This window comes from Hemiscyllium ocellatum, chromosome 12 (genome assembly GCF_020745735.1).
Source record: "Hemiscyllium ocellatum isolate sHemOce1 chromosome 12, sHemOce1.pat.X.cur, whole genome shotgun sequence".
NCBI classification, from domain to species: domain Eukaryota; kingdom Metazoa; phylum Chordata; class Chondrichthyes; order Orectolobiformes; family Hemiscylliidae; genus Hemiscyllium; species Hemiscyllium ocellatum.
The window spans coordinates 68,597,772-68,625,731 of record NC_083412.1 but is presented as its reverse complement, the minus strand read 5'-3'; the positions used below and the strand labels follow the sequence as shown (position 1 = coordinate 68,625,731).

Genomic DNA, 27,960 nt, shown 5'->3' with positions numbered 1-27,960 from the left:
AGGAGAATTGTAGCATTAATTAGCATTGGGGTGAAATAGAAGGGGCAAGCATGTCATTTAGAATTTAAAAAGAGGGTACCAAACTAGCAAAAGGGTACTTTACTTGAATGTTCATAGCATTCGTAACAAGGTTAATGAGTTAACAGCACAAATCATGACGAATGATTGTGATTTAATAGTCATTGTGGAAAAATGATAGCATGATGGTCATGACTGAGAGTTCAACATCCAGGGCTATCAGACTATTTGGAAGGACAGTCAGGAAGGTAAGGGAAATGGTGTAGCTCTGATATTTAAGAATGACATCAGGGCGGTGATGAGAGATGATAAAGGTTCCATGGAAAATAGGGTTGAATCCATTTGGGTAGAAATTAGAAATTTTAAGAAGAAAACGTCATTGATGTGCATAGTCTATAGATCATCAAATAATAATAATAACATTGGGGTGAGCAATAAACAAAGAGGTAACTAATGCCTGTAAAAATGGTACGGCAATTGTCATGGGGGATTTTAACCTACATATTGATCAATCGAACCATTTCAATCAGGATAGCCTTGAGGAGGAGTTCATTAGATTTATCTGCGATAGTTTTGTTGAACAGTATGTGATGGAATCGATGAAGGAGCAAGCTATCCTAGATCTGGTCCTGTGTAATGAGACAGAAATAATTAATGATCTCATAGTTAGGGTTCCTAAAGGAAGGAGCGATCACAATATCGTTGAATTTAGAATACAGATGGAGAATGTGAAGATAAAATCCAATACTAGGGTCCTGTACTTAAACAAGGGAGACTACAATAGGATGAGGGAGAAGTTGGCTAAAGTAGACTGGAAGAAAAATCTTTATGGTGGGACAGTTGATGAACAGTGGAGGACTTTCAAATCAATTTGTCAAAGTGCTCATCAAAACGTAAATACCAGCCAAAAGGAAGGAAAGAGGGAAAAGGTGTAATCTGCCTTGCGTGTCTAAAGAAATAAGAGAGGCTATTGTATTGAAAAAGAATGCATACAAAGTGGCCAAGATTAGTGGGAAACTAGAAGATTGGGAAAGCTTTAAAGATCAACAGAGAAACAGAAAATCACAGAAAGAGCTATAAAGAAAAGTAATGTAGATTATGAGAGAAAAAAAAATCTAGGTCAGAATATAAAGACAGAGAACAAAAGTTTCTATAAATATTTAAAACAAAAAAGACTGGCTAAAGTAAACATTGGTCCTTTTGAGGATGAGAAGGGCTATTTAGTAATGGGATATGAGGAAATGGCCAAGGCATTGAACAGGTATTTTGTATTGGTTTTCACAGTGAAGTACACAAACACCATGTCAGTAATTGACAAGGAGATGAAGGTGAGCACCTGGAAACAATCACTATTATGGAGGAGGTAGTGTTGTGCAAGCTAATGGGGAACTAAAGATAGACAAGTGTCTTAGCCCTGATGGAATCCATCCCATGGTGCTAAAAGAAATGGCAGGAGAAATAGCAAATGTGATAATTTTCCAAAATTCACTGGATGCTGGGACTGTTCCAGCAGATTGGAAAACAACACATATGACATCACTGTTTAAAAAGGGAGGTAGACAAAAGATGGGGAATTATAGACTGGTTCGCTTAACTTTTGTAATGGTGAAAATACTTGAATCTATCATCAAGGAAGAAATAGCAAGACATATAGATACAAATTGTCCCATTGGACAGATGCAACATGGGTTCATGAAGGGGAGGTCATGATTAACTAGTCTTTTGGAATTCAATAAAGACATTATGAACATGGTGGACCACAGGAACCTAGTAGATATGTATATCTAGATTTCCAAAAGGCATTCAACAAGGTGCTAAACAAAAGGTTGCTGCATAAGATAAAGATGCAAGTTATTATGTGCAATGTATTAGTGTGGCTAGAGGATTGGTTAACTAACAGGAAGTAAAGAGTGGGAATAAATGAGAGCTATTCTGGCTGGCAATCAGTGACTAGTGGTGTGCCTCAGGGATCAATGTTGGATCTGCAATTATTCATAATTTACATCGATGATTTGGAGTTGGGAACGACAAAGTTTGCGTTGTCAAAGTTTGCGAATGACACTAAGATAAGTGGTAGAGCAAAAGTGTACAGAGGACTGTGAAACTTTGTAAAGGGACATAGATAGTTTAAGTGAGTAGGCAAGGGTCTGACAGATGGAGTACCATGTTTATAATGTGAACTCATCCCTTTTGAGAGGAATAACAATGGTAAAAAATTGCAATATGATGCTGTGCAGAGGGACCTGGGTGTCTTTGTGCATGAATCAAAGAAGGTTGGTCTTCAGGTGTAACAGATAATTAAAAAGGCAAATGGAAGTTTATCCTTTATTGCTAAAGAATTGAGTTTAAAAACAGGGAGGTTATGTTGCAGCTGTACAGGGTGTTGGTGAGGCCACACATGGAGTACTGTGTGCAGTTTTGGTCTCCTAAATTGAGAAAGGATGTACTGGCACCAGAAGGGCATGCAGAAGATGTTCACTAGGTTGATTCCAGAGTTGAGGGGGTTGGCTTATGAGGAGAGGCTGAGTAAACTGGGATTACATTCAATGGAATTTAGAATAATGAGGGGGGATCTTATAGCAACATACAAAATTATGAAGGGAATAGATAAGATAGAAATAGAGAGGATGTTTCCAATGATGGGTGAAACTAGGACAAGAGGATTGAATTGAGAAGGAACTTCTTCACCCAGAGGGTTGTTAATCTATGGAATTCCCTGCCCAGTGAAGTAATTGAGGCTTCCTCATTGATTTTTTTTTATATATAGCTTAGATATATAATTTTTTGTACAGTAAGGGAATTAATTAAGGATTATGGTGAGAGGGAGGGTAAGTCGAGCTGAGGCCATGAAAAGATCAGCCATGATCTTATTGAATGGCGGAGCAGGCTTGAGGGGCCAGACAGCCTACTCCTGCTCCTGGTTCTTATGTTCTTCTGTTTGGTCTGTTGTCGATTAGGCTAAGGGAGATAAAATTCCTCCTTCCTTATAGACAGTAGGCTGATTATGAATTGTTCAGGTGGTGTTTGATGTCCACATATTTAACTGACCCATGATTGTTTGAATCTAGCTACAAAAGACACTGATAGCTGGGACAGAATACAATTATTGATAAAGGGAATGGTCCTTGGACCTGTCATGGCTGAAGTGTTCAGGAGGACTCAGTGAAACACTATTTGTGTTTTCAAACAATGAAATGTCGGCTTTTATTCATGTGCTCCCTGTTTTCTGATATTTTCACTCGTTCCAGTTTATGGATGCAATTCCTTAACAAATGCACGGGCAGCATAGTGGCTCAGTGGTTCGCACTCCTGTCTCACAGCACCAGGAACTCAAATTCAATTCCACCCTCAGGTCACTGGTTATGTGGAGTTTGCACGTTTTCCCTGTGTCTCCTCTGAGTGCTCCAGTTTCCTCCCATTGTCCAAAGGTGTGCAGTCTAGGTGGATTAGCAATGGGGACTGTAGGGTTTCAGGGATTGGATAGGGGAGTGGGTCTGGTGGGATGCTCTGCAGAAGGTTAATGGGCTGAATGGTCTGCTTCCATACTGTATGGACTCTATGATTTTAACATACGATAATAATGTATTTTCAGTGGAATCAATGTCAAGACACCCGTATCGCCCAGTGATCTGGATTATATAACTGTAAAGCCTTCACCTCGTCCAGGTAGGAGAAATATAACTTATTTGCAATGATTGTCACATTAAATGTTTTATCTGTCAGATGGAACACGAGTAAGAAGAATGTTTCAGTAATCCTTTGCTGCTGTAAAGATAATATATTCCAAAGCATCAGTTTGCTCTAAAAGGGGGAACCAGTGGCTGTGACAGAATAGAGAACCATTTGTACTGAACGGCACAATATAGCAGCATGAGGGCAAGTTTGGAGACACACTGTTAGAGGTTGACCCTGTTTGGAGTTCCAGTAAATCATGGCTGCCATTTGCATGGAGGGCTATTGTCAACCATATAATCCAGTCAACATGATGCTTTGTGTCTTTTGCTAGTGAAAGAGGCTTGTTGATATTGCAATGAAGTTAATGGTTAGTGCGCTCATCGCCTTTGCATAGACTTTGTATTGTATCCCTACCCATGCCATAAGCCTATTTAACTCGCTCTAGTCTGCCTTACCAGGGCAATAGGATACTAGATGAACCCCAAAACATTTCCCATTGCCAACTTTCAGTTATATTGGCATGTTAATAGAGAAGAATTATCCACAGAGATTCATGTAAGTATAAATGAATTAAAATGCACATGGAAAGCTAAAAATTGATTAGCTCCTATTTTCAGGTCTATGATTCACTGTTTGCCATGGTTAGCCCTGTTGGGGCAGGTAGCCAACCACAATACTTGCTTCTAGCTGGCTGAATGCTCGAAACAGAGCCCAGTGATATTCGTGACTTGAGCTTGCTGCTCCTAAAGGGAAACTGCTTTAATTTTGAGGAAGTTACTAGAGACTATCATGCAGGAACCATTCTAAGAAAAAGTATCCCTCCTGGCAGAGTGGCAGGAACAGAGAACTTCCAGTTTGTGGAATGAGATCCAGGCTGTTGAATGCAGTGTTGGAATCCTTAGACCAGGTGTAGACAGGAAGTGGAAGGAAGTTTCTTTGGGTGTCAGGAGGCCCTTCTCTAACACCCTAAGGAAATAGCTAGCCATACAGGTCAATGCCTAGAACCTCGCTTGGAGGTCGTGGTGTCGTTATAGTGCCTCAATGTCACATGGGCAGTCAAGATATTGAATGCCGTATACACAGATCTTGTGTCATTACAATTCATGAGATTCAAACCACACTCAATACTGTGGAATAGGCCGTACATGTCAGCACTGAATTCAGTCAATAATGTCAAACACCTATACCCAAATGATCCTGATACAATTGGCAATTTTAAGGGTGGTACAATGTTACACCTTAAGGGTGATGCAACCTCATTAATGGTTGTCCAAGGAAATGCAGTGCGCTCATCCTTGAGGAGTGAAGCAAAATGTTATCATTTGGACCATCACAGTTTGGTGTAGCTCCATTTATATTTGTTCTAAAGAAAGATGGCAACATAACATCTATCTAAATCCAAGGTACCACAACCTGTAATTTAAAAGGTGCCTGTATGAAATACTGATGCTGGAAGAATAAAATCAATTTGCTCAGTCTCTCTTAATAGGATGGTCCTTTCTTTCTAAGAACAAGTCTGGTGAACTTTCATTGCACTTCCTTTATTTAATTCAAGCATGACTAACCACTGCTGTACTCAAATCCTTTTGTAATAAAGGCTAACGTTCCTAATAGTTCACTGTACCTGCAGATGAGCCTTCAATGACTTAGTGATCAGAACTCACAAGTCTCTTTGTGCTTCTAAACTTCCCAACCTCTCACCATTTAAGAAATCTCTGCACATCTTTTCTTCCCACCAAAGTGAATAATCTCACATTGTTCACATTGTTTTTTTCTATCTGCCATGCTCTTGCCCAATCACTAAGGCTGTCCAAATCCCTGAAGTTACATTACGTATTTCTCACAGCATACACTCCTATTTAAGTTTGTATTATCTGCAAATTTGGAAATGTTACATTTGGTCCCCATGTCCAAATCATTGATAAAATATTGTGAATCAGGAGGGCTCAAGTACTGATGCTTGTGATATCACATGAGTCACAGATTGCCTCTGCAAGAATTGACCAATTAATGCCTACAGTCTTTGTCTGTTAACCAACCCTTAATCTGTGCTAATATCTTACCTGCTATCATGTGCTTTAATTTTGCTAAGCAATCTTATCAAAGCCTTCTGAAAATCCAAACATGCTCCAACCATCCACTCACCAATATCAATTCTGTTTGTAATATCCTCAGAGCTCAAACAAGTTTATTAAACATGATTTTCCATTCACAAACACATGCTGACTATGGCCAACTTCTTATTTTTATCTCTTAATTTATCCAAATGTCAATTTATCACATCCTTTATAATAGAGTTGCCCTACCACTGATGAATGGCTGGTCAGTCTTTAGTTGCCTGCTTTTTCTCCTGCCCCTTTCATCAATAGTGTGGTGTCATTTGCAAGCTTCCAATCATGTGGAATCATCTGGAATCATTAGGATTTCGGAAGCTAATTATCAAAGTCACAGAGTCATGGAGGTCAACAGCATAGGGAAAGGGTCTTCAGCCCATCTCATCTGTGTCAGTCGGAGACGAGCACCCAACTCTTCTAATCCCATTTGCCAGCATTTGGCCCCCAGTCTTTAATGTCTATGTATTGCAAGAATACACCAAAATGCTTCTTAAATGTTATGACTGTTTCTGCCTCCACCACCCTTGCAAACAGTGAGCTCCCACCACCCTCTGAGTGAAAAGGTTTTTCCTCACATTCCCTCTAAATCTACTGTCCTTACCTTAAATCTATGTCATTGGTCCCTGCATCAATGAAGAAAGGTTACTTCCTGTTTTCCCTATCTATGCCCCTCATAAATTTATACATCTCAATTATGTCCCTTTTCAATCTCCTCGGCTCTAAGGAAAACCTTTAGACTCATTTGATCCCAATTCTCTGCTTTCTGTTAGTTTCCAATCCATTGGAACTTTTGCCATATCCAGAGAGTTTTGGAATATTACAGCCACTATCTCTGTTGCTACTTCTATTAAGACCCATTAGATCCTGAAGATTTATTTGCATTTAATCCCAATACTTTACTCAGTTCTTTTTCCCTCATGATGATTGTTCTAAATTCCTCCCTTTCTATAACCTCTGCATTACCTGTTGCTATTGGGATAGTACCACCATGGAAACTGAGACAAAATATTGATTTATTGTTTAGTGGTAGTAGTGAGGTCAGCCAGGTGAATCTAATAGAATATGATTTCCCTGATTGGGGCTGTTGTTCTGGTTCAAACAGGGAGCCCTGGCTGACTGATAAAAACAGGAGTGTCAGACATCCTGTCACTCTGAGAACTGCCTCTGTGAGAGCTGGATCATTGTTAAGCACACTCTATGTGTAAATAAAGGTTGACTTGGTGTCAGAGTACTGGTCTCTGTGGACTTCTTTCAAACATCTCTGCCATTTTGTGTTTCCCACCATTAACTCACCATCTCATCCTCCAGTGAACCAACATTCACTTTAGCTACCCCCTTTCCTTTTCTGTTCTTCTAGAAGTTTTTTTAGAATCAGGTTTCATTTGCTTTTTGTTTTATAATTTGCACTAGTTTTCTTTTAAAACTTATCTTTGCTTTTTTTTATTAATCCTTGGTTGATCTTTAGAAATTTCTCAATCTTTCAGGCTGCCATTGGCCTTTGCAATATGGCATGTCTTAATTTTTGTATTTATGTTATCTTTAACTTCTGTCCTTAGCCAGGGATGTTTATCCTTCCTCTTATCATCTTTCTAACCGTCTGGAATATGTTTTAGTTGGGAGCAATTGATGTATCTTCTGAAACATTTGCTGCTGCTCATCAATTGTTCTACCTTCCAGTTCAGTAAGATCAAACATGCTCTCATGCTCAGGTAATTACTTAGGTTTAACCACAGAATGCTTGTTTGGAATGTCCAATTCCTTTCCCTCAGACTGAATTTGAAATTCTAATATGAATTTGAAATTCACTCTTCTCTCGAGGATTCCTCACTGTGAAATCATTTATCAATCCCACCTCATTACATAATACCACGTCTAGAATAACCTGCTCCATGGTTGGTTCCATAGCATATTGCTCCAAAAACAATCTCTAATAAGTTCAATGAACTCTCCCTTGTTGCTACCCCTGTAATTTTGATGTATGTTTATTAAAATCTCCCATGATTATTGAGTACCTTCCTTATAAGCCTTCAGTATTTCCTGGTTTATGCTAAGCCCCACTACAGGACTACTCTTTTGGGATTTATGAATTAGTGCGATAGAGGACTTCCTTTCCTTGTTATTTCTTATTCTGACCTAGACTGCTATGTCTTGATCTTCAGATCTTCAGTGACTTTATAATTTCCCACTGATCTATCCGTTACGAACAAATGGTGTGGACTTGTTGGGCCGAAGGGCCTGTTTCCACACTGTAAGTCTAATCTAATCTAATCTAATCTAATGTCAGGAGGTAAATCTAATCTAAACTACTTCATTTCCTTTCCTTCCTGTCTCTCCTTTGAAACATTGAGTACAGTTGGACATTCAAATCCCAAATCTGGTGTTCCTGTAGCCACGTTTCAGTAATTGTCACCAAATCATACCCACTCATCTCTATTTGCACTGTTAACTCATTAATTTTATTCTGAATGCTTTGTGCGTTTAGATACAAGGCCTTTAAATTTGTTCTATTATCAAATTACCCAACACTTTTTCAATTGATTTGGTGCATTAAGATGTTCTTACATTCTGTCCCTTCCTTTAGTTTTCTGGTAACAATTAGTCTCATCACCTACCTGCACTCCTCCCTTCTGCTTTAGCTTTGAGTTTTGAATTTACAATACAACTGGAGTCTTCCCTCTCCCCACCCCACATTGCTATTTAATTCAAAGTCCAAGTTATGCATTTCACCAAGGCATCCTTTTCCTTCTTTTCTGTTCTTCTTCAGTGTTGATACTTCGAATATTCAATTCCCAGTCCTACTCACCAAACACCCATCAGGAAATCAGCAGGATCAACAACAGGAGATTATACCCAGAAGCAGTTACCTCTGCATTTGTCTTGTAAACCACCCACCTTGTATAGGTCCCAGCTGCTAGAGAGCTAGTCCAAAAGCTTCAAACATCTGATATGCTCCCTTCTACTCCAGTTCTCTATTTACATGTTTAATTGAGTGATCCTCATATTCCCATGCTTACAAATACATGGTTCTCGGAGTAATCCTGACATTACTGTTCTCGAGGCCCTGCTTTTTAATTTTCTTTATAAGCCTTGAATTCTGCTTTCAGGACCTTAGAAATAAGGGGCCACTCATTCAAGACAGAGATGAGGCAAAACCTATTTTGGCTGAGTGATCTATTCCTGCTCCTAATTCATACGTTTGCTTTGTTACAATGTTATCATTTTTCTCTTGCTATTTTTAAACTTTTCTGTCTCAAGACACAGTAGAAATCCATTGTTTGGAAATCTCATTGTTTCAGACATTGTCATGAACCATTTGAATGATGGACATCTACAGAAAAGGCCATTGATTTCAGTGTCTTTCAATGATTTTGGCTTTTCTTTCAACTGCAGACCCTGGAAAATGTTTCCCTGGGAAGCCTCTACTTTCACCATCTGGGTTTTATTATCAGGATCAGTGGATGTCAACAAGCTGCAACATTCAGCGTTTCAACACTCCTGCAACTATTATAAACTGTCTCCGTGGGAAAAGTGTCTACATTTTTGGAGATTCCACTATACGTCAGTGGTTTGAATATTTGACAGAATTTGTACCAGGTTAAGTGTGTTGCTTCTCATGTTTATTCTGGTCTAATCACAGTTTTTTTCATTCACTTGTGAGCCATGGTGTCATTGGATGGCCAGCAGTTATTGCCCGGACCTGATTGCCCTTGAGAAGGTGGTGGTGATCTGCTATCTTGATTTCTGCAGTCCATTTCCTGTAGGTAGACCTACAATGCCATCAGGGACAGAGTTGCAGGACTACAACAACAGTGAAGGAATGGCAATATATTTGAACCAGGATGATGAGACTTAGAGGGGAACTTACAGGTGATGATGTTATGGACCAGACCAAACCCCCTCAAAATGTTCAGCCCTAAGGTTTTCCTATTTTGAAGGTAAATGTAAGCTGCTATTCATGACTTTTGAGAAGATTTGTAGCTCAGGTTGAGGTTCTGGATGTAGGTTTGCTTGCTGAGCTGGAAGGTTCATTTCCAGACGTTTCATCACCCTACTAGATAACATCTTCCATGGGTCTCCAGGTGAAGCACTATTGATAATTCCTGCTTTCTATTTATACGTTTGGGTTTCTTTGGGTTGGTAATGTGGTTTCTTGTGGTGACATCATTTCCTGTGGTAATCTCATTTCCTGTTCTTTTTCTCAGGAGGTGGTAGATGGGATCTAACTTGATGTGTTTGTTGATAGAGTTCCGGTTGGAATGCCTTGCTTCCAGGAATTCTCGTGCATGTCTCTGTTAGGCTTGTTCTAGGATGGATGTGTTGTCCCAATCAAACTGGTGTCCTTCCTCATCTGTATGCAAAGATAATTGAGTACTTCCTGTCTCACATGAATTCCACATTCCAGCACTTTTTTTTGGCAACAGTCCTTCTGAGTTACACATCTCCTCATTTCTCAACATCAGAGATTGACACGATCCCGAGTCTCTTAATATTGTAACCTCGTTACCTGCTGCTCCTGCCTATGTGAGTAAACCTTACCGTCACACGTATATGATTTAAAAAGATCTGGCACTTTCTCCTTAACCAACCTCCGACTAGGTTATACATTCTGATGCAGCTTTTTAGCTTCCACTGTGCTTTCCTTTGCCACTTTATCAAAATTCACTGGCTTACCCTGTTTTCCTACATCTGGCTTCCCAATGCAAAAAATTTTCCTAACCCACCAACACTGTGTCTTCATGTGGCCTACATTATTGCAATGAAAACTTTTCACTTCTTTCCCATTTATGGATTTCCTTTTTATCCTGAGGTAAGTTATTCTTTGATCTTCACTGAGATCTACCTTTCCCTTTCCATCTGAGGATTTCTCTCTTCCCTCATTTCTATCCCTCACAGATTGAAATTGATGTTGGAAGCGAAATTTTGGTTTTTGAACAATTCATAATGATCAGCCATTTCAGCTGCTAACCTTGCCATTTTAACTCTCTGCTCTTCCACATAAATTCTCATTACTTCATGAACTGAATTTTTGAACTCCTCCAAAATAATCGTTTCTCTAAGTGTGTCGTATGTTTGCTCTATTTTTAATGCCTTTATCCACCTATCAAAATTACTTTGTTAAATCCTTCCAAACTCAATGTAGGTTTGATCAGGGTTCCTCCTTAGATTCCTGAAACATTGTCTGTGGGCATCTGGCACAAGCTTATATAAACTTAAAATAGCTTTCTTCACCTCCTCATATTCCCCAGACACTGCCTCGGAATGCCTCATTAATACCTCATCAATTTTGTTTGGATCAACAAAACCGACGTGGTCACTGGCCACTTGCATTTGTTTAGCTCATCTTCTCAAATGAGATGAAAAAGACCTCTACATCCTTCTCATCAAATTTAGGCAATGTTTGGATATATTTAAACAGATCACCACTCGGCCTTTGGCTATGAAGGGCTTGTTCAGCTTCACTCTCTTCCTCACTAAGTCTACTTTCTACCTTCACCTCCATCCTTTTATGCCTACCTGCCTATATTAGTACTGATTTCTGAAGTTCAAACTCTCTTTCTTTCTCCCTTTCCACACTCTCTTTTTTCCTTTTCTTCTCTCTCTTGCTCCCTTCCTTCTCTTTTTCCCTTTCTTTTCTCTCTTTTGCCCTTTCTTCTCTCTCTTTCTCCCTTGCTTCTCTCATTTTTACTTTTCTTCTCTCTCTGCTCCCTTTATTCTCTCTTTTTACTTTCCTTTCTTTTTCTTCTCTCTCTTTCTCCCTTTCTTCTCTCCTTTTCTCCCTTTCCTCTCTCTTTCTTCTGTCTCTTTCTCCATTTCTTCTCTCTTTCTCTCTTTCTGCTCTCTTTTTCTCCCTTTCCTCTCTTTCTTTCTCCCTTTGGTCTCTCTTTCCCTTTCTTCTCTCTTTTTCTCTCTTTCCTCTCTCGTTCTCCCTTTCATCCCTCTCTCATTCTCCCTTTCCTGTCTCTCTCTTTCTCCCTTTCTTCTCTTTCTTTTCCTTTCCTTCTCTCTTTTTTCTTCCTTTCCTCTCTCTTTCCTCTCACTCTTCCTCCCTTTCCTCTCTCTCTTTCTCCCTTTCCTCTCTCTCTTTCTTCTCACTCTTTCTCTCTTTCTCATTTTACTTTCTCCCTTTCCCCTCCTTTTCTTTTTCCGTTTCCTCTATCTCTTTCTCTCTTTTTTTCTCTCTCATCTTTCCCTTTTTTCTGCTGGGCCTTCCTCTCCTTTTTGCTCTGCTGAAGCAATTCTGTCATTTTCTTTTCTTTCTGCGAGGGCAATTCATTGTTTTTATCTTTCCCGTGCTTTTAATCGTAATTCAAATTGTTTCATTTCTTTTTCTCTTTTTCTTTTGCCTCCAACTCAAGCCGGTTAATTCTCAATTGTATTTTAGCCATTTCCAAAGTTTCTGACGGTATTTCCAGCAAATTTAAATGCCGAGCTATTGCAGTAATTATCTCTCCTTTTCTCACAGATAAAGGCAGCTCCAACCCCAGCTTGTCTGATAATTCCACCAGCTTTGCTTTTATCACCTTCCTTAAAGCCCACACATTATTTAGAGTCATAGAGTCATAGAGATGTACAGCTTGGAAACAGACCCTTCGGTCCAACACATACATGCCAAGCAGATATCCCAACCCAATCTAGTCCCACCTGCCAGCGCCTAACCGATGTCCCTCCAAACCCTTCCTATTCATATGCCCATCCAAATGCCTCTGAAATGTTGCAATGTACCAGCCACCACCACATCCTCTGGCAGCTCATTTCCATACACGTACCACCCTCTGTGTGAAAAAGGTTGCCCCTTAGGTCTCTTATATATCTTTCCCCCCTCATCCTAACCCTATGCCGTCTAGTTCTGGACTCCCCGACCCCAGGGAAAAGACTTTGTCTATTTATCCTATCCATGCCCCTCATAATTTTGTAAATCTCTGTAAGGTCACCCCTCAGCCTTCGACACTCCAGGGAAAACATCCCCAGCCTATTTAGCCTCTCTCTATAACTCAAATCCTCCAACCCTGGCAACATCCTTGTAAATCTTTTCTGAACCCTTTCATGTTTCACAACATCTTTCAGATAGGAAGGAGACCAGAATGGCATGCAATATTCCAACAGTGGCCTAACCAATATCTTGTACAGCCACAACATGACCTCGCAACTCCTGTACTCAATACTTTGACCAATAAAGGAAAGCATACTAAACACCTTCTTCATTATCTTATTGACCTGCGATTCCACTTTCAAGGAGCTATGAACCTGCACTCCAAGGTCTCTTTGTTCAGCAACATTCCATAGAACCTTACCATTAAGTGTATAAGAGCTGAAAATGTGTTGCTGGTTAAAGCACAGCAGGTCAGGCAGCATCCAAGGAACAGGAAAATCGATGTTTCGGGCCAGAGCCCTTCATCAGGCTCTGGCCCAAAACATTGAATTTCCTGTTCCTTGGATGCTGCCTGACTTGCTGTGTTTTAACCAGCAACACATTTTCAGCTCTGATCTCAAGCATCTGCAGTCCTCAGTTTTTACATTAAGTGTATAAGTCCTGCTAAGATTTGCTTTCCCAAAATGCAGCACCTCATATTTATCTGAATTAAACTCCATCTGCCACTTCTCAGCCTATTGGCCCATCTGGTCTAGATCCTGTTGTAATCTGAGGTAACCTTCTTCGCTGTCCAAACCACCTCCAATTTTGGTGTCGTCTGCAAACTTACTAACTGTATTTCTTATGCTCACATCCAAATCATTTATGTAAATGACAAAAAGTAGAGGACCCAGCACCAATTCTTGTGGCACTCCACTGGTCACAGGCCTGTAGTGTGAAAAAACAACCCTCCACCACCACCATTTGTCTCCTACCTTTGAGCCAGTTCTGCATCCAAATGGCTAGTTCTCCCTGTATTCCATGAGATCTAACCTTGCTGACCAGTCTATCATGGGAACCTTGTCGAAAGCCTTACTGAAGTCCATAAGATCACATTTACCACTCTGCTCTCATCAATCTTCTTTGTTACTTCTTCAAAAACCTCAAAAAGGAAATCATAAATGGGAAAGAAATTAAAAGAGCCATGTTGACTATCCCTAATCAGTCCTTGCCTTTCCAATTATATGTACATTCTGTCCCTCAGGATTCCCTCCAACAACTTGCCCACCACTGACATCAGGCTCACTGGTCTATAGTTCCCTGGCTTGTCCTTACCAGCCTTCTTAAACAGTGGCACCACGTTTGCCAACCTCCAGTCTTCTGGCAGCTCACCTGTGGCTATCGATGATACAAATATCTCAGCAAGAGGCCCAGCAATCACTTCTCTAGCTTCCCACAGAGTTCTAGGGTACACTTAATCAAGTCCGAGGTATTTATCCACCTTTGTGCATTTCAAAACATCCAGCACTTCCTTCTCTGTAATATGGATATTTTTCAAGATGTCACCATCTATTTTCCAACATTTTATATCTTCCATGTCCTTTTCCACAGTAAACACTAATGCAAAATACTAGATTGGTATCTCCCCCATTTTCTGCGGCTCCACAAGAAGGCCGCCTTGCTGCCTTTGAGGGGCCCTATTCTCTCCCTAATTACCCTTTTGTCCTTTATGTATTTGTAAAAACCCTTTAGATTCTTCTTAATTCTGTTTGCCAAAGCTGTCTCATTTCTTCCACCCCAGAAAACTCTGGGTGACTGAATAACCCATTAATACCCCAAGCACTGTTTAAACCAACTAAATTTAACACCCAGACCAAAAGGCATGAACACCTACCACTTTGAGTCCAACAACCCTAATCCCAAATTGGAAATATCAAATCAATTCTAACACGTGTTCCCAATCTATTATGGACCAGGCCAACCCCTCTCAAAATATGTCAAGAAGTTGGCCTAGATCCAATCTTTTTCTTATTTAAAATAGATGTGAAGTGAATTCCAGGTGTGATATAGCTGATCAAGCAAAACAGAATTTATTTAAACATTACAGTTGAAACGCGAACAAAAGAAAACAAAATTTAGAATAACTTAACTATTTGAAAACTCAACTGACTCAATAAAGCAACTTAACTAAGGAGCTGTTCCAATTCCTTCAACATCCTATAAACACACCTTTTGGCAAAAGGCAAATTCAAACTCAGGTTCTTACAGGTAGGAGAGATCTCAGAGGGAAAGCCAATCAGGAACCATCTGCTGAAGTGCAATAGCTTCTCACTGTTATAATTAAAATAAACTAGAACAATCCTGAACTCGGAGAACTGACTACTCCCCTGCCATTGTTAAACAAGTCTCTTGCCCAGACCTTTTTGCATCTCTGTTTTTACAACCTCTCTTGAAAAAAAAGGGTAAAATATCTTGTTAAAGTAACAGCATTGTCACACTCCTTAACTGTATGCTATTAATGCATCATACTACATATAAGAGCATAAAACCATAAGACATAGGAGAGGAAGTAAGGCCATTTGGCCTATCAAGTCCACTCCACTATTCAATCATAGCTGATGGGCATTTCAATGAAATATACATTACCTTGACTCTAAGCAGACACTCATTCACTACTACAGTCTATTTCAGTCCATTTCCTTTCTTGCCACCAAGCGCCTCCATCTTTCTTCATCATAGTCATGTTAAAACATCGACAATTATATTGTCTCATCATGCCACATGCATATTTTTCAAATTGAATGGCTGCAATAATAAGCGCCACTTGAACGGTCTGGAACTTGTGTCCTTAAATTTCTCCAAAACCTTTAATAGGTTATGATACTTAACTGTCTCAGACACATTACTCGCAATATTAATGTTGAAATATTATAGTACCAACACCAAACTTAAGGTTTCCTTCTCAATTGTGGAATATTTTTGTTGATTCCATTCAGTTTTCTTAAAAAAAATGCAGCAGCAGGTCTTTCTATCACCTTGTCATCTTCTTGCAAGAGTACAGCTCTGACACGCACAGCACTCACATCAACAGCTATCTTGAATGGATTTATGTAATTCAGTGTGGCTAACACTGGGGCAATGATTAACGCAGGTTTCAGGCTGCCTTCTGATAGTCCTCCACCACTAAAATTTTCTGCACTTCTTCAATAAGTCAGTCATCAGAGCAACCGCCCCACTAAAATTTGATAAAAACCTCCGATAAGAAACACTCAACTCAGGAATTGTAGTACTGCTGTCTTAGTCAGTCATATGGGAAACTGCCCAATTACCTTTATTTCCACATCCTGTGGTGCCATCTGTCCAATTCCAATGACATGGCCCAGGAATTTGACATTCTGAGCCAGGCTATCACCAACTCCACTTCCTGAAGTTGATTGAATAATTCCGATATATACTGCAAATGTTCCTTCCATGTGTAACTAAAAATCACTGGGTCATCGATGTACACCACACAATTGGGTAATTCAGAAATTACTTTATTGGTTACTCTTTGAAAAGTGGTTGGCACATTTTTCATATAAAATGACATGACGTTAAACTGATACAGCCCATCTGGTGTCAGCTAAAGTTGTCTTCAGTGTTTTGGATAAATCTGTTTGCCAGTATCCTCTGAGTAAATCCAACTTAGAACTATGGTTGCTTGTCCCATCTTTTCAATACAGTCTTCCAAAGGTGGAATAGGATATGAATCAGACTTTGCAATTGCATTGTCATTGTGATAGTTCACACATAATCATTGGGTATAGTCTTGTTTTGGCACCATTACTATGGGTGAGCTCTAGTTGCTGCAACTTACTTCAACTATGTTGTCTTTGAGCATATGTTCAATCACCTTTTGAACCCACGTCAACTGTAGAGGCTTAAGACCATAAGGATGTAGTCCAGGCCAATAAAATGTTTACGTATTTTGCTTTGAATTTTTCTTACCTCCAAATTATCTCCTATGCCACTTCATGTGCTACACACAACACTCCTTTGCTATAACCTACCGGTAATACCGTTTGCAGAACTTCTGCCCATTTACTCATCCACTTGCATACATGTTGGTGTCTGTTTCCTCATCAAGAAGCTCTTTTTATGATTATAATATTCTAGGATAGATTCTTCTTCTGTGTGTGCTATTTGATACAAACTGCTTTACTGATTTTTGAGAAGACTTGTAGCTCAGGTTGATGGTAAGTATGTAAGCTAGCTCAATAAGCTTGGAAGGTCGTGGACTATGCCTTTGACAAGGACTGCTTTTTCTGTATCAGTAAGTGGACAATCTGTTAGATTTTTTTATCCAAGAACCAGGGTTGAACGAAATGCTTTTTTGTGTGAGTTTATGTAATGTATCTTGAAGTGCGAGCTTTCTCTTTTTCTGTATTTGTTGTTGTTCAAAGCTTATAGTTCATTCTGATGCATTTGTCCTTTCAAGGTCTGTTGTGGTATTGATGAAAGCTTTTTGGTGCAAAATCTCCCAATTGGACTTATGGAGTCGGCTGTGAATATCATTTCTTTAAGCATTCTGTGGCCGTTTTGTTCTGCTTTATTTGGTTAGTGGGGTGTTGAGGAGGGGGATTGTATTTTTGACATTTAGGAAGTACCTGATTCCTGAGGCATTTGTGCAGGAAGAACAGTTATTGGCAGGTAAATCTCAGTCAGATGACACAGATAAACTCACACAAAAAATCATTTCATACAACATTGATGCTTTCTGACCATCCACCAACTGATACAGAAAAAGCAGTCTTGGTCAGAGGGTTATACTACAATTACAAAGACTCAAGTAAAAAGGACTTTCTCGCAGCATTTGAATCCACATTAAAAAATAATGGTCTTTCAGAAGAAACACAGCAGACCATAAGACAAGCTGATTCATCTACATTTGGTCAAAAAAGGAAGGAAACACACTTAATGCTCAAGAAAATAAAAGCTCAGAAAGACTTAAATAAAGCAAAACCATTGTTGTCCTATCTGCAGACAAGGGACACATGACTGTTATTTTAAAATAATCCTGCTTCTTAAAAAGGCAAATGCTCTGCTTGCAGATACCGACACTTAGCAGCAGGTGGCGATAGACCCGACCCCACAACTACTAAACAGAATCTCATCCTTTCTCACAGCACTTAAAAAAGCAGGAGAATTAAACAGGACAAATTTCCAAAACATGAAAGCAGATGGATCCAGCACACCATGCTTCCAAGGATTACAAAAAATACACAAACCTGAAGCCTCCAACCGCGCCCCCGCCCCCCCAACACACACACACACACACACACACACCCCTCAGACCCATAGTCCCCCTACCTGGAACACCAACATACAGACGAGCCAAGGAACTCCACCAAAAACTAAAACGCCTAATTGAAGATTCACGCCACGCCATTCACTCCAAGAATTCCTGAACACCATCAAAGACAGATAGAAGAGGATGAAATAATGGTCTCCTTTGGCGTTACAGCCCTTTTCACATCAATTACATTCGACCTGGCCAAAGAAGCACTGGCACCACTACTAGGAAAACCAGGACAGCACCAACTTCATCAACAAAGACAACATCCTGAAGCTAGTGGACCTGTGCCTCACCACCCACTTCACATTCAATAACAAAACCCACAAACAAAAGAACAGAACACCCATGGGGTCACCTAGATCAGAGCTCATAGTGGAAGCAGTAATGCAGAGACTGGAACAAACTGCCCTCCCATCTATCCAACCCAAACTTTAGGTCTGCTACGTAGATGACACCTTTGTTATCTCAAAATGGAACAAATTAGAGGAAACATATAGCGCTATCAACAATATCCTGACAGGCATAACATTTACAAAAGAGGAGGAGAACAACAGTGACATTCCTCAACATGACAGTTAAACGTACAGTTAACAGAGAGCTTCAAACCAGTGTCTACAGAAAAACAACAAACACAGATCAAATACTTAACTTCAGAACCTATCATCCCAACACCCACAAACAAAGCTACATCAAGACATTAGTTCAATGAGCTACATCACACTGCAGCACCCAAGAACTGCAAACAGCAGAAGAAAAATATCTATACAATGTTTTCAAGAAAAATGGGTACCCAATAAACGGAATTTGCTGATTCTCAGAAACAAACTCAAACAAGCAGACACAATGCATCAAAGACTATAGCCACATTACCTTACGTTAAAGACATATCAGAAATGACATCCAGACTAATCAGACCCCTTGGCATCATGGTAGCCCACAAATCCAGCAACACACTTAAACTGTGACTAATGAACCTAAAGGATCCAATAGATGCTACCAGAAAAACTAATGTCATTTACAAGATACCATGCAAGAACTGTAAAATACCTCAGACAAACAAACAGGAAACTTGCCACCAAGATACATGAACACCAACTGGCCACTAAAAGACACAACCCACTCTCACTAATTTGTATACATACAGACAAAGAAGGACATCACTTTGACCGGGACAATATACGCATCCTAGGATAGACAAAAAAATAGGCACGCACAAGAATTATTTGAGGCATGGCATTCTAACCAGAATTCCATCAGTAAACACAACGATGTAGATCCTATCTACCTTCACTTGAAAAAAAGAACCAGAAATGACATCACCCATCTTAAGAAACCAAGACCTATAAGTAGAGAGGTGGGACATGCTGCCAGTGATTCACCGGAGATTCTCACTAATAATGTTATCCAGTATGGTGATAGAGCATCTGAAATGAACCTTCATAATCAGCAAGCTGCAACTGCTTTTGTTTTTCATTTTTCTGTAATAGATTAGTTTAGATTACTTACAGTGTGGAAACAGGCCCTTCGGCCCAACAAGTCCACACCGACCCACCACCCACCCAGACCCAATTCGTTACACCTAACACTATGGGGTAATTTAGCATGGCCAATTCACCTAACCTGCACATTTTTGGACTGTGGGAGGAAACCGGAGCACCCGAAGGAAACCCACGCAGACACGAGGAGAAGTGCAAACTCCACACAGACAGTTGCCCAAGGTGGGAATTGAACCCGGGTCTCTGGCACTGTGAGGCAGCAGTGCCACCATGCTGCCCACAATTCAGTTAACTTCTCTGAACTAAAAGTATCCACTTTGTCATCCATCTATTTATATTTTTTTTACATCCATTTGATCAAACATAGCCTCTAACAAATGAACTTCAACTTCCTCATCTTTATTCTTTGATTTCTCCTCCCATTTCAACATATGGCTTTGTGACCTTGTTATCACACAATCAGAAAAATTCCCTGGACATGCTTCCAGTAATATTTCAGTTGCCTGATTCTCCATTGGCTTTTCAGTCACAGTACAAATCACTCCCACCCACTGTGATCCAACAATATCATTACAAAGGATTAATTGTATTCCTGGAACAGAGAATTTCTCTATTACTCCTAACACCACTTCATCACTTTTTACCGAACTGTCTCATGGAACACTGTTCTTCTCACCATGAATTCTACATATTACCATATTTTCTGGCAATAGTCCTGCTGAATTATATATCTCCTCATCTCCCAACAACAAAGATGGGCATGCTCCTCTATCACTTAAAATTTTTGTTTCTTTACCTGCTCCTTTTGGCACATATGAATAAACCTTACCCATGCTAGTAAATTCTTGAAAGGGATCTGGCACTTCCATCTCAACCAACCCCTGACCAGGTTGTATATTCTGGTGCAGCTTTTTAGCTTCCACTGTGCTTTCCTTCATCAACACTCACTGGCTTTTCCTGTTTTCTCATATCTGTCTTCCCAGTGCTTTTTCTAAACAACTAACACTACAACTTCATGTGGCCTTTTTACTGCTCTTTCCACCTCATTGTTTCTTTTTTACCCTGTGGTAAACTATCTTTGCTATCTTCAATGAGATCTCCTTTTCCCTTAACATCTGGGGATTTCTCTTTTCCCCCATTTCTACCCTTCATGGATAGAAATTAATGTTGGAATCCAAACTTTGATTTATGAACCAACACATAATTATTTGCTATTTCTGCTGTTAATCTTGCCATTTTCACTCTCTGTTCTTCAACATGAGTTCTCACTACCTCAGGAAACAAATTTTTGAACGCTTCCAAAATAATTGTCTCTCTAAGAGTATCATGGATTTGATCCATTTTGAATCCCCTAATCTACCTCTCAAACTACTTTCTTTGATCCTCTCAAATTTAATTACATTTGAGCTGGTTTCTTCTTCTCTTCCTGAAACATTGTCTGTATGCTTCTGGTACTAGCTTATATGCAGTTAAGAGGGGATTTTTCACCTCATTATACTCCCCAGATGCCTCCTAGAAGGTAGTGATAATGATGTAAATACTTCACTAGCTCTACTAATCAACTTTGTTCGAATCAACAATACCCACGTGGTCACCAGCTATTTCATTTGTTTACCCACTTCTTCAAATGAAATGAAAAAATACCTTCCACATCCTTCCTGTCAAACTTAGACACACATGGACATATTTAAATAGATCCCCACCAGGCCTTTGTCTATGATGGGTATGCTAGCCATCACTCTTCCACCTCACTAAATCTACCTTCACCTCCCACCTTGTAAGTCGACTTTCCTCTCTAATTGCCAACTTCTGAAGTTCAAACTCTCACTCCTTCTGCTTTTCTTCTCTTTCTCCATTTCTTCTGCTCGGGCTATCCTTCCCTTTTCTTTTTCCTCTGCTTTCAGTTGTAATTCAGATGGTTTCATTTTCTTTTTATGTTTAAGCTACTTCATTTTCAATTCAATTTTAACCATTTCCAAAGATTCTGATGGCATTCCTGGCAACTGTAAATGCCATGTGATTGACACAATTATATTCCCTTTTCTCAAAGACGCAGGCAACTCCAACTCCAGCTTGTTTGCCAATTTGGAAAGCATTGCCTTGCTTAGATTAGATTAGATTAGACTTACAGTGTGGAAACAGGCCCTTCGGCCCAACAAGTCCACACCGACCCGCCGAAGCGCAACCCACCCATACCCCTACATTTACCCCTTACCTAACACTACGGGCAATTTAGCATCGCCAATTCACCTGACCCGCACATCTTTGGACAGTGGGAGGAAACCGGAGCACCCAGAGGAAACCCATGCAGACACGGGGAGAACGTGCAGTCTAAAACTCCCAAAATGAATTATTCCACACCCAGGAAATTCATAGTGACTGAAAGAGCCATTATTACACAAGGCACAGCTTGTTTAAACCAATTAAATTCAACATCCAAAATGAAAGACACCAGCACTTACCAAGTGTTGTCTTCACGTCCCATAATCTTAAATCCAACCCGGAATTAGAGAGTTTGATCCCAACAAGAGGCCCAATTTGTTATGGACCAGACCAAATCCCCTCACAATATTCAGTCTCAAGCATAACATTTTTTTTATTTTGAAGGCAAATGTAAGGTGCTGTGTCCCAGATTGGTCAAACTACTCAATGTTAAGCAAAACACAACTTATTCAAAACTATATTTAAAACACATCAACAGAAAGAAGAACTTGGAATAACTAAACGCTACTAGAAAATTTAACAGAACAATGGAGACAATAACTATTACTAATTAACTGTTCCAATACAGTAACATCCTATTTACACAAAATGTAAATTCACACAACAGATTGTCTTACATGCTGTTCTCTAATCCAGGAGGAAAGAACATCATAAGGCAATTCTGAGAGAGGAAAAGAGAGAGACAGAGAGTGTAGCAGCAAGGAAAGATTCACTGCCTTCCAATGTTGCTGAGACTCCAGCAACAAATGCTGAAAACTAAACCAGTGGTTAGGGGTTTGATCACACCCATTCAGGCTGCTTCTATTGTTCCAGCCTTTAAATAAAACACCCAAGGCTTTACAAATTGTTATCTTCTCATAGTCTGTTTGACACCTATCCCCCAATCTCTCTCTAAAAGAAACCAGGACAAAACATATCACTTAAAGCCACAGCATCATCAGTATGATGTTCCCATGTGTCTGTTGCCCATGTCCTTCCAGATAAAAGTAGTCATTGGTTTGGAAGTGTGGTCTAAGGACTTTGGTGAATTTCTGCAGTGCATCCTGTTCATTGTCTACACTACTGCCACTGAGTGTCAACGGTGGTGGAAGGGAATGTTTGTGGATATGGTGTCAATTGAATGGGATACTTTGTCCTGGATGGTGTCAAATTTCTTGAGTGTTGTTTTTTATTCATTCACTGGATGAGGGCATTGCCAGTAGTCAGTATTTATTGCCGATCCCTAACTGCCCAGAGGGCAGTTAAGAGTCAACCACATTGCTGTGGGTCTGGAGTCATATGTAGGCCAGACCAGATAAGGATGGCAATTTCCTTTTCTTAAGGACAGTTGTAAACCAAATGGGCTTTTCCTACAATTGGCATTGAATTTGTTGTCATCCTTTGAACCTTAATTCTAAATTATTATTGAATTCAAATTCTACTATCTGTTGCAATGGGATACAAATCAGCGTACCACTGGATTAATGATACACTGATGGTACAGCTGGGTCATTACCTCCCCTTATCTAATACAAAGTTGGATTGATGTATATGTCAAACTCCAGGGGAAACTTTCCCTTTTTGCGAACCACTGGGGTAGTGTGCTGTAATTTGAGCCTCACTATTCATGGAGATGGATCAATGTTAATATATTTTGAAAAAAATATAACAGTGCCAAAAATTGCCTGACTTTCAACTAATGTTGATAGAAAGCATGCACCAAGTTTTTGGATTGATCACAAATTATTGTTTATTACAAGTAATCGGACTATAGTAAAGATAAACTGATAAAAGCCAAAGGCATATAACATTACTAAGTACTGATCCCCTTGTAAACTCTCCTCCACACATGCAGACAACCAATTAGGACAAATAATTTATTGGTGGAGGTAGAAAGAAATTCAGGGATCTTTGCTTCCGGTTCTGATGTTGAGATCATGCTTTGGCTGGCCTGACCCCTTGTTTTTCAGATATATTTCTTTGAATGCTTCCATTGATCTGTATGAATGAAAGAGTGACTCACTCATTTAAAAAATGTCTCTGACAAGCATGGATTCAGGAAGGGGAGGTCATGTTCGACAAACTTCCTAGAGTTCTTTGAGAATGTAGCAAGCGTAATGGATGGAGGGGAAAAAGTGGGTGTTGTATACTTGGATTTCCAGAAGGTGTTCGATAAAGTGCTGCATTAAAAAAAATCATCCATAAGATAAGAATGCATGGAGTTGCAGGGAATATACTAGCATGGATAGAGGACTGGTTAACCAATAGGAAGCAGAGAGTTGGAATAAATGGGTGTTTCTCGGGTTGGAGATCATTGGGAAGCAGGGTGCCACAGGGGTCAGGGTTTGGCCCGTAACTGTTCATGATATATATAAATGATTTGAAAGAGGAGACCAAGTGTAACGTATCCAAGTTTGCTGATTACATTAAATTGAATGGAAAAGGAAACTGTGCAGAGGATGTGGAGAGTCTACAGAGAGATTTAGATAGGTTGAGTCAGTGGGGAAGGGTCTGGTAGTTGGAGTATAATAATTTTTACTTCAGAAGTAAAAATTGTAGGTCAGGGCATTATTTAAATGGTGAAAGATTGCAGCATGCTGTTGTGCAGAGGGATTTAGTAGTGCTCAAACATGAATCACTAAAAGTTGATTTGCAGGTGCAACAGGTAATCAGGAAGGCAAATGGAATATTGGTATTCATTGCTACAGCAATTGAATTTAAGAGCAGTGAAGTTCTGCTGCCATTGTACAAGGTATTGGTGAGGTCGCACCTGGAATATTGTACGCAGTTCTGGTCTATTACTTGAGGAAGGATAATACCGGCTTTGGAGGTGGTGCAGAGGAGGTTCACAGGTTGATTTCAGAGATGACAGGGTTACCCTGTGAGGAAAAGTTGTGTCACTTGGGACTGCATTCGTCAAAATTTAGAAGAATCAGAGGGGATCTTGTAGAAACGCATAAAGTGATGAAAGGGATAGATAGGTTAGAGGCTGGCATGTTGTCTCCTCTGCTGGGTGGGTCTAGAACTAGGGGACATGGCCTCAAGGTTAGGGGGTGTAAATTTAGGACAGAGATGAGGAGGAACTGCTTTTCGCAGAGAGTAATGAGTCAGTGGAATTCTCTGCCCAAGGAAGCAGTGGAGTGTATTCATTAAATATATTCAAGACACAATTGGATGGTTTTTTTCATGGTAGGGGAATTAAGGATTGTGGGGATAATGTGGATAGGAGGATCTGAGATGATGGATAGATCAGCCGTGATCTTAATGAATGGCAGAGCAGGCTCAATGGGCTAACAACTCCTATTACGATGCAACTATAAAAGTATGCCCTGAACATGAATATATAAATCAACACTGCAATACAGCTCACCTTATGCTATTGAATGTTCCATTTCCCAATCGTGTAAATGTTTTGTCTAAGAGAGCTAAAAAGTATTTTCATACCTTCTTGATATTTATGGTTATGGATTCAAGACTGTTAACAATGTAACTTTCATATGAATTTTATTTTCATGACAGAGAAGCAAATATAATAATTACTCAAATTAAATTGAATTGAAATGGAAAGATGAGTGTCACAGCACTCCATTAACTGAAAGCAATGCAAAGTGCCAAATGAGCTGATATTGTTGATAATTTCAAAATACTAACTGAGGGGATCTGTGTTATAATCCTAGGGAGAGGGTTTCAATTTGAGACATTTCAACAGGTGCATATGCTTCTCAGTTTCATGGATAGATTAGCTTCAAGGCTTGCTTGACGGTTTTTCTAATTTACAATGAAAATTCTATCAAGTCCGTCACTTGGTAACCACATTAGGATCCACACCTCTTAAGTTCTTTGCCCCTAAGCATGGATATTACTGATAGTTGAAAACATTCTGAGAATGTCAGACAGAAAAACAAACGTGAACAACAGAATGCTGGATAAACGCAGCAAACTCTAAGTTTTGATTTGGAGGTGCCGGTGTTGGGGTGTACAAAGTTAAAAATCACACAACACTAGGTTATAATCCAACAGATTTATTTGGAAGCACTGGCTTTCGGAGCAATGCTCCTTCATCACGTGGTTCCCCACAACCACCTGATGAAGGACTGTCGCTCCGAAAGCTAGTATGCTTCCAAATAAACCTGTTGGACTATAACCTGGTGTTGTGTGATTTTTAACTCTAAGTTTGTTTCAGATTTTTAGCAACTGCAGTATTTTGCTTCTGTTAGAAAAGTAATTGATCTTTGAGGGATTGATAACCTACAGTACAACAATGATTACACAACAACAATGATTACATTTGATCTAAAAATTAACTTGTTGACAATAAAACCCTTTCAAACATCCGAAGTCCATGGAAGGCACTATAAAAATACAGATTTTTTTTCCTGATTACTGGCTTCCTATTTCGCAGCTGGAGATAACTAGTTGAAACGCCACAGCAATCTTCTTCAACTCTTTTATTGGCTTTAAGTCGACTGACTCAAAATAAAATGGTAACATTATAATTATTTTCCATATCATGGTTCTCTGTTGTAAGTCCATGTAGCGCACTAGTCCCAAATATTTCTTCTAACAATTTGTATAGCAACACCAATACGTTGTAGCCATCAGAAATGACAGGCGTTGAGTCAAAGGATGAGGGTTGGGGTTACTATTGGGTCAGGTCTGGCAGAGCATATGTCTGTGATTCTAAGTATATATGTTTACAGAGTTATTCTTCACACTTCCTGAGTACTTTCCATCTATGCCCATCTAGCAAAATCTAGCTAAACTAGATACTAGGTAGCTTGGTCTAAACTCACCTATTTTCTTATTGCTCAAGTCAAAGATTTAAAGCCTTTAAAAGTCAAACTGGAGGCTGGTAGAAATGTCATCACAAAAATTTCACACCTTCCCTTACATGCAAATTGGAGGTTGCAAAACTCTGCTCTTGACTCCTTCCGCCAGGGTGGTAGCCTTAAGTGGACAAAGGACATAATGCAATTTCAGTACACCACATATTCCAACACATTGCGGATCACTGAGTGCCTCCGAACCCACTAACCCACTTAACTGTTCAGATTGAACAGATCTTAGCCTTTCTGTTTACTCACTTGTTCAAGTGCTTCATCATAACTGCTGCTTCTCATCTTCGTTATGCATTGGACAAGAGTTTATTTGCCTGCTCCATCTGAATGCAGCTCAGGAATCTTTTGATTTGCCTGTCTGTATTAGTTAAACTGGTTGCTCACTTGCGTTCTTGAAAACCCCATTCTGATATGAGCTATTGGTCCAGGCAATAGAGGATGAGATGGTCTCTATATTAACACACTGCATTTTAAGTAATCTGCCTAATTCATGTCTGTTAATTACTATCCACAGAATTATGACTCATCTTCCAGTATTAATGTTATTCCATCTTCTATTTCAGATCTCAGGACATTTAACCTTGGCAATTCTAAAAATACTGGCCCACATCTCGCTTTGAATATAGAAAAAACAATCAAGGTGGAATATTATGCTCATGGAACACCAATCCGAATTCTCCCCATTTCAAGTCAGGACCTGCCATTCATCGCAAATAAACTGGATGAGATCAAAGGTGGAAAGAACACTGTTATAGCCTTCACCATTTGGTGTCATTTCAACACTTTCCCAGTTGAACCATACATCCGCAGGCTCCAGAACATCCGCAGGTCAATTCTACGATTGCTGGAAAGGAGCCCAGATACACTGGTTGTAATAAAGACTGCCAATGTCCAGGCCCTTCCGCGGGAGGTCAGTCTCTACAACAGTGACTGGTATTCCTATCAACTTGACTTAGTGATGAGAAAGATGTTTGAGGGCATCAACGTGGCGTTTGTGGATGCCTGGGAGATGACAATAGCACATTACCTACCTCATGAATTACATCCCAAAAGAATTATTATAAAGAATGAAGTAGATGTATTTCTTTCATATGTGTGTCCTTTATGAACAATTTAAATTATGCTCTGGATCAAATGAATATAGTATTTTATTTTAGGCTTGGATGCTATATGGTTATCTTTGTAAAATCGGTTGTAGATGTGGTGAATGTGTGTGTGAGTTTGTGTTTGCTAGTGTGTGTGCACGTGTGCATGTATGGGGATGTCTGTTTTTGTCTGTGGTGGGGTTGATTGTGGTGTGCTGTACCATCAGTTATGTGCACAGTCTTCACATTGGCATGGTCAATTAATGCTTGGAAGCTAATGGTCAATGTTTTAGCAAAAATATGATGCAGCTGTTTGCAAAGAACAGTGATATTAGACTTTCAATAAT

The 27,960-nt window shown here is 39.7% G+C and overlaps 1 protein-coding gene across 1 annotated transcript in view; it reads left to right on the top strand.

Moving 5' to 3' along the window:
- LOC132820605 (NXPE family member 3-like) overlaps window positions 1-27,636 on the top strand; it is a 54,791-nt gene extending 27,155 nt beyond the window's left edge. Inside the window, exons 4-6 of the mRNA XM_060832810.1 lie at window positions 3,611-3,684; window positions 9,198-9,401; window positions 27,092-27,636. Coding sequence (XP_060688793.1) covers window positions 3,611-3,684; window positions 9,198-9,401; window positions 27,092-27,636 — 823 coding nt within the window. The remainder of the gene's footprint in view (window positions 1-3,610; window positions 3,685-9,197; window positions 9,402-27,091) is intronic.
- The last annotated feature ends 324 nt before the right edge of the window (window positions 27,637-27,960 follow it).